The sequence below is a fragment of the Toxotes jaculatrix genome, chromosome 5, assembly GCF_017976425.1.
Source record: "Toxotes jaculatrix isolate fToxJac2 chromosome 5, fToxJac2.pri, whole genome shotgun sequence".
NCBI classification, from domain to species: Eukaryota; Metazoa; Chordata; class Actinopteri; family Toxotidae; genus Toxotes; species Toxotes jaculatrix.
Genome location: NC_054398.1, coordinates 27803572 through 27813994, shown reverse-complemented (window position 1 = coordinate 27813994; position 10423 = coordinate 27803572). Strand labels below are relative to the sequence as shown.

Sequence of the window (10423 nt, the reverse complement as noted above, 5' to 3'; positions counted from 1 at the left end):
TCTGAGATGGAAAACTTCTCTGTGGTTTTGATGTTTCAAAAGTAGTAAAGAAAAGTACTTATTTCAAATCCAAAAGTGAAGCTAAGAACTGGGCTTTATAATTGTCACTTTAGTTTCCATGCATAATTTTGAAAATGTAACGTAGACATTTAGAAATTTAAATCCATCAGTATGAGATATTTCAGAGGGAGACAGAACAGAGGGAGCTTGTCCTCAAATGGCCTCATGCTGCTGTTTGAGAGCGATGCCACTAGGGGGCGTCCAGCTGTCACTTATTCACTGGACTTGGATTCATCAGGTGGACACAAACACCTCTGCAGGTGAAGGATCATGTCTCTCTGTAACTGCTGAATGTGGAAATAAGCAGCTGTTTGAGAACACGTTCAACTTAAAGGGTGAAGATCTGTCAGTGCCGTGTGCTTGTACGTACTATTAGTAAACTAATCAATTCTTTATATTAAAATACTGTTTATAGCCAGTTTAAGAAATTCAGATCACCATGGCTAATTATCTTTAATCTTCTTTAATGCGTTACATCTGTAAACCTATCTCTGGTATTTGCATTTTTACCTCTAACCTGTGCAATGGTGGTAAAAGTACTAAGATCAGTTACTTAAGTCACTGCACCAATACCTCAGATTCAAAATACTCCATTACAAGTTTTTGTGTCACTTAATACTTGAAGAATTAAATTAGTGAAATATAATGTTGTAGACTAGAACTATCAAAAACTGTGTGCATTCTGTGTGAATATGATGTTAAAATGAATTTATACCGAGCAATCCCTCTCACCCCCTGTATGACACAGTGGGGACGTTGGGGAGCTCCTTCAGCCATAGACTGCTGCACCCTCAGTGCAAAAAAGAACGCTACCGGAGGTCCTTTGTCCCGACGGTAGTCAGACTGTATAACAACAGCGTCACATAGGACCGCTCACTGCTACGGTTTCTTTTTCCCATGCTTCCATATGACCACTTGTATTGAACAGTACAGATTCTCTTGTGCAATAGTAACAGTTTTTCTCATGTGCAATAAATATCAACAGTATTTTGGTGCAATAACAACACTATTCTTAACAGAACAGTTTTTTTCTTTGTGCAATAGTAATAGAAACAGTGTGATACTCCTATTGGAGTTGTTCTTTTTCATGATATTCATGATGTAGGACATAATTACACCGCTGTGCATTTCATTTCATTTTATAGTTATTCTGTATAACCTATATTTAATTTTCTAAGCTTATTTCTTAATTACTTTATATTTTTCTAGTTTCTTGTGAAATGTCGTGTTATTTATGTTTATGCTGCTGTAACAACTAAATTTCCCTCCAGGGATCAATACAGTCTTATCTTCTGCCTCTCTGACCTGACCTGTAAAAATCACCATAAACTACACAACATTCATTCTGTAAACAGCACAAAGCTCCATTCAATTCTAAAACCAGAATCTAAAATAAGTTATTATACCCTGAGCACTGTCACAGTGAGGAAATAAGGTCTTGTTATGTTTTGTCCTGTGCTATGTTGTCTTGTGCATTCAGCTCTTATTTTGTAATCTGTTCTCCCTTTGTGTTCCAGGTAGCTTGCCCTTCCTCTTGTGTTGCTGCCAGTCTGATTGTCTTCCCCGCCCTGATTGTTTCCACCTGTTCCCCATTACCAAGTGTCTATATATTGTCTGCATCTCCCTTTGTTCTGTGCCAGTTCGTCCTGTCTTTCGATGGTAGAACCAACGTTTTTCCTCAGTCTGTCAAGTCTCGATCACAGTTTACTCATTCTAGCCATTTGTTTAGTTTTGTCTGTACGTTGTTTGGTTTATTTCATTATCAAGTATTTTCCTCGCTAAGAGTGATTTTGTGTTTTGTCTTAGTCTTTTACTTTCTAGTAGCTTTTCCTTGCTAAGAGTGATTTTGTGTTTTTTAGTAGTCTTTAATTTTGTTTGTTGACTTTTGCCTCACCACGAGAGAATTTTAGTTTGGAAATAAAGACTTATTTTGAACTCCTTGTTGAGTCGTGCATTTGGGTTCAAATCTTGCTCAGTCATGACAAGCACAAGACAAAGGTGGAAAGCTTTAAATCTTTCTCTGGCTCCTGTACTCAGGAAGGACTGAAAAAAAATTATCTATTGGTGACATTTACATCAACTCTAAGTTTTTAAAAAATCAAACCAGAAGAAAAAAGCAATAACTATCAAAAATGCTGGATTAAAATTCATTGAAATTCAATTCAAACAGTTTGATATGTGACAGCAGTCCCTCTGTGGCCTTGTGCTGCAGTTTGAGTGGAACTCCACTAGGGGGCGTGTCCAGGTGTTACTCGTTCTCTACAAACATTGGTTTCGTTTTCACCTTCACTTGTGTTAAAGACATCATTTAATTGCATCAGTAGAACCTTCTAAGTACACTAAATGTGTGATGATGCATGGAAACGTATATTTTTAAAAATCCAAATTTAGAGCCTGTTGACCACAAAGCAGCATGAGACGAATGAACTGAATACAAGGACGTGCAGTATAACCTGTCAGGTTTCGCCCTGGGAGCCAGGGCGGTCTTATTTTGTTTTGCTTTTTTAGTGTTTCCTGTTTTATTTTGACAATGCCTTAGTTTCCGGTTGTTCACTGTTTTCCCTCTCGATTCAGGTGTCTCGACTTCCTTCTCCCCCCGTGCTCCTCCCACTTCCTGATTACCCTTCCTCCCTTAATGTGTTTCACCTGTTTGTAATTGTCGCACCTCCCCTGATGTATTTAGTCTCCGTCTCCCCTGTATTCATCGCCAGATTGTCTTGTGTGTTTTGACCAAGCTTTCCAGCGTTCCTTACCATTTCAAGTTCGAGTGTGTTCTGAGTGTTTGTGTATGACCCCTGCCTGGATTTCTGGATTTCGAGCTAGCCTTTTCCCTGTGGTACCTCTGCTTTCTTGGACTGATTCACTGTGTAACGAACCTGGACTGATTAAACCGTTTTTGATTCCATATACTCTGACTCTGCGCCTTCACTACTTCCACGTGCCTGACATAACCAACATTTCTTCCACTGGGTTTTATTTATTTGGGCAATATAGAATATACACACAATACAAAACATCAGAGAGAAACATTTAACCCAGTTTTTTTATGATAATTATCAGTAATTTGTTCGTTATGTTAAAACAGTTCTGAAAGCAGTGACTGTACAGAAACAATTAGACTACGTTAGAGCGAATCAGTCACCACAGATTGTTTGTAACAGAAAGAAGCAGACACAGGAGAATATGATATGAAGAAAAGCAAGCAAGGAAGTACATGCTGTATAATGTCACATTATAGGATGCTGAACATTTTTGTTCATACAAATCTAATATTTCCGCTCACTGTAATACACAAACCTTATCATTTGTGTGGATTCTAACACCATCATTTGCACAGAGACTGAAGAATGGGTAGATTTTGTCAGTGAAGGAACAGCCAGTAAAGGAGTAGATAAGAGCAGCAGCATCAACATCATAGAAGTTTACCAAACCCTCTTCATAATCCACAAACACACCCACCTTCTCAGGCTTTGGCTTCAGAGAGAGACAGACTGATGGATCAGCACAGGCAAAGTACCCACCCAGCCACTTTGAACAAACAGTCCAGTAACCAGTCTTGGGGCTCAGTGTGGTTAGATTGTTGATGTTGGACTGTCTGGCTACTCCTACAGTCCACGTAGATCTCCATCTAACCCGAACCTCAAAGTAAAATCTTCCAGAAGTGAAACCCTGCTTTGATAAGACACATCGACACTTGGTACCCTCATTTACCTTGTCTTTCTGATTAGACTGGGTGGGTTTGGAGTGTACCACATCAGGATCCAGTTTCACATCCACTGTGTACTGTTGGACCCTCTTCAGCTCGGCTACAACCAATGGCTTCATCTGTCCACTGAGCTTCTTCTCCAGCTGATTCACAGCTGTCGCCACAGTCCCCTCATATGATGGAGGACGGACGCTGACTTCTGTCCAGTCCCTGGTCGGTGGAGCAGAGTTCAGGGATGAGAAGCTTTGGAGGAGGTGGATGTGGTCTTCAGAGCGTGAGAGCTGCTCCACCTCAGAGCTTCTCTTCTTCAGCTCAGTGATTTCCTCCTCCAGCTCTTTGATGAAGCCTTCAGCCTGTTCCTCTGTTGTTCTCTGCTTCCCTTTGATCTTCTCGATCAGTTCAGCCTGGCTTCTCTCGACAGACTCCTTCAGAGCAGTGAAGACCTGAACACCTGCTGCTATTTCTCTGTCTGCATTTTTCTTACTGAGCTCCACTGACTGTTTGATCTCCTGAATCTTCTGCTGTCTCTTTTGGATCATGTGCTCAATTTCATCCTCTGTCGTCTTCAGCTCTGCCTTCTTTCCTTCACATTCTTCTGCCACAGGAACAAACTCATGTGTCTTGTGGTCTGAAACAGAGCAGAGTATGCAGATACATGTCTGGTCGGTCTTGCAGAACAGCTCCAGCAGTTTATCGTGCTTCGTACACATCCTGCCTTCCAGGTTCTCCACAGGGTCGATCAGCTGATGTCTTTTCAGGCCTGGTGTTGTCAGATGAGGCTCCAGGTGAGTCTCACAGTACGAGGTCAGACACACCAGGCAGGACTTCAGGGCCTTCAGTTTGGTTCCAGTGCAGACGTCACAGGGAACTTCTCCTGGTTTGGCATCTTGTTGCTCTGAGCAGCTGCTGCTGGCTTCCTGTTCAACTGACAGTCTGAACTGAGCAGCCATCTCAGAGATGAATCTATTGACCCTCAGTTCAGGTCTTTTGTTGAAAACCTCTTTACAATTGGGACACTGGCACAGGACATTAATACCCCAGTGTTCAGAGATGCATTTGTTGCAGAAGTTGTGTCCACATGGTAAGGTGACTGGATCAGTGAACACATCCAGACAGATGGAGCACAGAAACTGATCTTCAGTCAGCAGACAGCTGGCAGCAGCCATTTCTACACACTGAGGACAAAAGAGGTAAAAGACAAAAATAGTAATTGCAGATCATTTGATTATTTGTTTAATTACATGAAAAACTGATAAGTGAAATATTAGGAATGTTATCCTGATTCTTGTCGTTCACCCACAGGAGCAACAAATTTACTATGAAAACGGCACAAGGCAAACATGCAGGGAACATGTCAGTGAATTAGCAGCACAATCTGTGTGACTCTATGCATCTGATTTACTAAGACAGCATTACAGCATTACAGTGATAACATCCTGAGCCTTCATGTTAGTATCATTTCAACCTGTACATACTGTACTGTACGTACAACATCATATGTTAAATCAGGAAGTCAGCTAGGACAAAGAGAATGAAGAGCAGGAACACAGAGAGGACCACGGTGCAGAGAGCAGAGAATCAAACACATCAAATGTACATGAGAAAACAGGACATTGTAAAAATATCCCTCCAGAACCCCACACGGCCATCAGCTGGGTTAAATGTTAGCCTTGGGTGGGTCCTGTCTGTCCTATCAGAGCTGAGGTTTTGTGTCATTAGCAGTTGTTGAAACACAGTAAATATCATCAGCAGTACTCACCAGTGCTCCACAAAGACTCTGCTGTGTTGTTGAGGATGAAACCAGATGATTTTATAACCAGTTTAATTTTTCTGCGGAGAGAAACTTGCCAAGCCTGTAGCTCCTTCAGACAAACTTTCACTTTCACTTAGGGAGATGTGACGTTGAAACTCTTGTTATCTTTCAGTTTTGCTGGTGGTCAGTGGTCAGTCCAGTGTTCAGCTCACTTCCTGTAATTTCACACTGTTCACACTGTTTACCATCTTTTCCTTATGTGACACATTTCTGACAAAAAGACTGAGATGGAAAACTTCTCTGTGGTTTTGAGGTTTCAAAAGTAGTAAAGAAAAATACTTATTTCAAATCCAAAGGTGAAGCTAAGAATTGGGCTTTATAATTGTTTCCATGTAGTTTCCATGCATAATTTTGAAAATGTAACGTAGACATTTAGAAATTTAAAGTCATCAGTATGAGATATTTCAGAGGGAGACAGTATCAGAGGTGTCACATCCAGAAAACTCTGTTAAGTTATGTTCTTGTTTTCTGTCTCGTGATTTCTGCTTTTATTTTGTAACCTGTTCTCCCTTTGTGTTTCAGGTAGCTTGCCCTTCCTCTTGTGTTCCGGCTCGTCTGATTGTTTTCCCCGCCCTGATTGTTTCCACCTGTTCCCCATTACCTAGTGTGTATATATTGTCCGCGTCTCCCTTTGTCCTGTGCCAGTTTGTCTTGTCATTTTGTGAGAGAACCAGTGCCTATTTCATGTCATACACCTTGCCAAGTCAGGTCTAGTATTGCATTGATTTCTTTAGTAGGATCTTTTGTTCTTGTTTTTTTCTAGGATTGTGTTGTTACTTTTCTTTATCAGTTACCTAGTTGCTCGGCCTATTCCTCGTAAGAGTGATTTTTTTGTTTCTTAGAGATTGAAGTCTGTTTATTCCTCGTAAGAGTGAGTTTTAGTTTCTTAGAGAGTGAAGACTGCTTTTTTCCTCGTGAGAGTGATTTTTGTTTCTTAGTGATTGCTGAATGTTTTTTCCTTCTATGAGTGATTTTCCGTTGGTACTTTGACAATAAAAAAACTATTTATTTTGTACTTTGCCTGTTGAGTCGTGCATTTGAGTCCTTGTTCGGCCCGTGACAAGAGGGAGCTTGTCTTCAAATGGCTTCATGCTGCCGTTTGAGAGCGTTGCCACTAGAGGGCGTCCAACTGTCACTTATTCACTGGACTTAGATTCATCAGGTGGACACAAACACCTCTGCAGGTGAAGGATCATGTCTCTCTGTAACTGCTGAATGTGGAAATAAGCAGCTGTCTCAGAGTAAAAAGAAAAAGGTAGAATATTACCATCCTTTAACAACCATTCTTTCTTTTACACATTTTAAAACAATTTATCTACATTTGCATTTATTTGTCTGCAGGTTTGAAACAACCAGACTGACTGTAGGAGTGCATAAAAGCCATTTGACCTTTTTTTTTTTTTTTTTTTTTTTTCATGTTTGTCTCTGGTTTACTTCAGTGGGATCCCAGAAGAGTGTTTCCGTAATAAGTTTATCTTGTGAAACACGGCTTGTTTGGGCCCCTTTGAGACCTGCTGACAGTCAAATTCAATTAAAACATGAAGCCAACATCCCGGCAAACACTCCCTACTACTCTCAGAGAAACGCCGGCTTTCAAAGTCAATTGTGTCCGATGTGAAGAGCCTGCCTTCATGTCCCCGTCTGGAGCCTTTTCACGTGCTAAAATAAGAGTTTCCCCCTCTTTCCCCGAGTCGACATGAGCAAAGTGAGCGCTGTGAAAGGCTCAGAGAGAGCTTCCATTTGACGACTGGCAGCCTCAGGTCTTGTGTCTGTGTGACACTATGGGCCACCACAAAAGCTCGTCCTTTCTCCTGCTGCAGAATAACACTGTGAGAAAAGAAAAGAGGTGGTGCACGATGGGGAGGAGGGAGGATTTTAGGGGAAAAAAAGGGGGGTCTGGCTTTTGAAACGGGCCCGGCGCAGATGTACGGGGCAGGAGGATTAGACTGTGGGTGTTGGTGACGTTCACCCAGCTCGACTCTCCCTCCGTCGTGGCCCTTTGTGGCTCCCAGCAGCCTTGGGGTGGTAAGCGGCTGGCCGGTGTGCCAACGGGGCTCAGTGTGCACCCTGACAATGGTGGAGAGACCCCCTCACCCACCAAAAAAAACTTCACCAACCTCCGACTCACAACTCACCCCTCCTCACCCACTGCAACTCCACACACGGAGAATGTGATAGGGGATCTAATGTCACCTTATCTAACCAGCAACATGGTGAAACGAGTGTGTGTGTTGATGGATCCACAGTGAAAACAGCAACACGTTCACACAGCCCACATTGTGGGGACTCACCTTCCATCCGGGCACAAAAGTCTGGTCCCCACATAGGAGACAATTCCAGGTCTTCAGGAGAACCAAGTCGTATCAAGTTTTCTGTGTCGCCAAAGGTCGGTGGAGGAAAATGTGTTCAGATCCTTTACTTAAGTAAAAGTACGAGTAGCACAGATTCAGAATACTCCACCTGTACTTAAAGTACAGAAGCAGCAAGATGTACTTTGTGTTCATGATGACATTGTTAAAAATGACTCATTCTGCTTCAGCAGCATTTTACTGTTGTAGCTGCTCAGGTAGAGCTGTTTTTAACTACTTTATATACAGTTAACTAGTTTAGTCCAGTGGTTCCCAACCTAGGGCCAGGTCCCACCAAAGGGTCACCAGATAAATCTGGGGGGTCATGAGATGATTAATGGGGGAGGAGAGAGAAAAAAACACAGTTCCGATAAACACATTTGCATCCGGTGTTGGGGCTTTTTTCCCTAATATTTGTCCTTATTCTGAAATTTTGGACAATCACAGTTATTTAAATGAAACCATCTGAGAAGTTTAGAGGGGAAGTCACTGTTTTCCCTCTGAAATGTAGTGGAGATGAGGAGTAAAGTAGTTTAATGTGAGCTGACCCCTTGCCTTCATCTCTGCTGCTGACTACAGGCTCCAGGATACATTAGCCACTACAAGCACAGCACACACCCAGTCTCTGACCAAACGGTAAAATATGTGTCATTTCACAATGAATAAACAGAATTTCCATGACGCCTGTGAGCTCAGGCGGCGTCGTATCCAGTTCTGGTTGAAATTCTCACTAAAAAGCTTTTTCTTTTTCACTTGGAATAAACTCTGTGGATGTTTTATGGTGAAAAATTCTCTGAATGTTCACATTGTTCTGTTACAGTCCTGTATTATCCAACCCTCCTGACTCATCTTCAGCACCTATCATCACGCTAATGACTGTCAGTCACACCGAGGTGGAGCAGTGTTCCCTGTTTGGACGATGAAACAAAGATAAACAGGCTTAAAGCCCAGAGCTGATGCCAAGAACACTCACAATTACAACCTGTTTAAGGACAAATTGACAAATTTTCCGTTTCCTGCAGCTTCAAGTCTTAATTTTAAATTTTAATCTTAATTTAACAACAAGAAATGTAGGACGATCTGTCTGTTGGTGTGTGTGTCCACCACTTTTGTTCAGACTGAAACATCTCAACAACAGGAATATATCACTTCCTGATCCTCACACATCATCCCAATACATCAGCCAGTGCTGAAAGAGAAGGGAGAGGGCGAGAGAGGGAGAAGCGCATATTCTCAGAGTGTATTGTGGAGAGGAATGCCATTGAATTTGGGTGTTTTTTCATGCGCCAGCCTCTTTTGTGTGCAGGCTATGGAAGTCCATTGTGCGGGCAGACACCCTGAGAAAAGAGGCGAGCTTGGAGCCGTTGTCTGCCGGTGCTTCTGCGGCGCTCGGGCCCTAAAAAGACCTGAATGGACCTCTGCCATCGGAAGCAGCCGGCCCGAACCAAGAGACAATGCCACTGGGCAACTTTGAACACCAGAAACAATTAAAAATGCAGCTTCACTATATTAATTATGCATTCATGCTTTTGTCTTGGCCTTTTCTTGGGAGGGGAGGGTGGTGGCGGGGGGGCTGTGAGGTTTAACATTCAACAGGTCTGAGGCAGAGAGAGCGAGAGATTACAGTGAAAAAACAACACATGCAAATGCTTCTGCAAATACTGCAGTTAGAAATTCACTGAGGGAGAAATGTGTGTGTGGTTGGACGTGAAGTTCTGGGGATTACGGACACTAACAGGAACTTGTGCTAGAAAAAAAACACCCTGGTATTCACTTAATAAAACCAAACTTTGCTTCAATAAGACGACAATAAAACAATTCTGAAAAAAAAAAAAAAAAAAGGTCCAGAGCTCGGCAAACCTCTCGGTTTCATCTCGCAGAGCATGTTGCTAGGAAACTCTGAGTTTCAGCTCGGAGCTGCACTTTGCAGACTCTTTTTCTTTAAGGCCTTTCTCCCCCTCTCCTCCCTGAGTTGCAGGCAGGACACACATAAAGCAGCTTTCTGAAGGCATTGAGGTGAATTTCTGCTGGCTGGCGGCTCTGTCAGGTGGCTCTGTTGTGCTCAGAGTCTCCAGCGAACGGCTCCTTTTGCACCAGTGGGAAGGTTTATTCAGAAAAAGCCAACACTGCTTTGAAAAATCGTTCTGTTTTGGGGGGAATTCATGAATCGTTTACAACCGAATCTGTCACACCGAGGACAGGAGGCGAAGGAACCACAGTCTCCCCCTGCTGGTCAATAGACAAACTGTACGTCAATCAATAATCAATCAATAACACAATCCTGATCCAATCCTTAAATAAAGGTGGAATTGACACATGTGAGTCCATTACACTGGACAATAACCCAGGAAATTACAGATACGTACTTTATTCGTATATAGAGAGTAAAATAATATGTTGTATATATTATAACTGTGGAGGACTGATCCTATTGGACAAATTCAGTCAAAAGTAAGGTTTGTTTCAGGTTTGTCTTTAATCATGAGTCTGAGCTAC

The 10423-nt window shown here is 42.2% G+C and overlaps 1 protein-coding gene across 1 annotated transcript; it reads right to left on the bottom strand.

The window, feature by feature from the left end:
- Positions 1–3023: 3023 nt before the first annotated feature.
- LOC121182608 (zinc finger protein RFP-like) lies at positions 3024–5671 on the bottom strand. Its single transcript, XM_041039199.1, has 2 exons — positions 5526–5671; positions 3024–4941 (listed from the first exon to the last, which is right to left on the bottom strand). Exon 2 carries the CDS (start codon positions 4930–4932, stop codon positions 3340–3342), a length of 1593 nt encoding a protein of 530 aa, XP_040895133.1. The 5' UTR covers positions 4933–4941; positions 5526–5671; the 3' UTR covers positions 3024–3339.
- Between the last annotated feature and the right edge of the window lie 4752 nt (positions 5672–10423).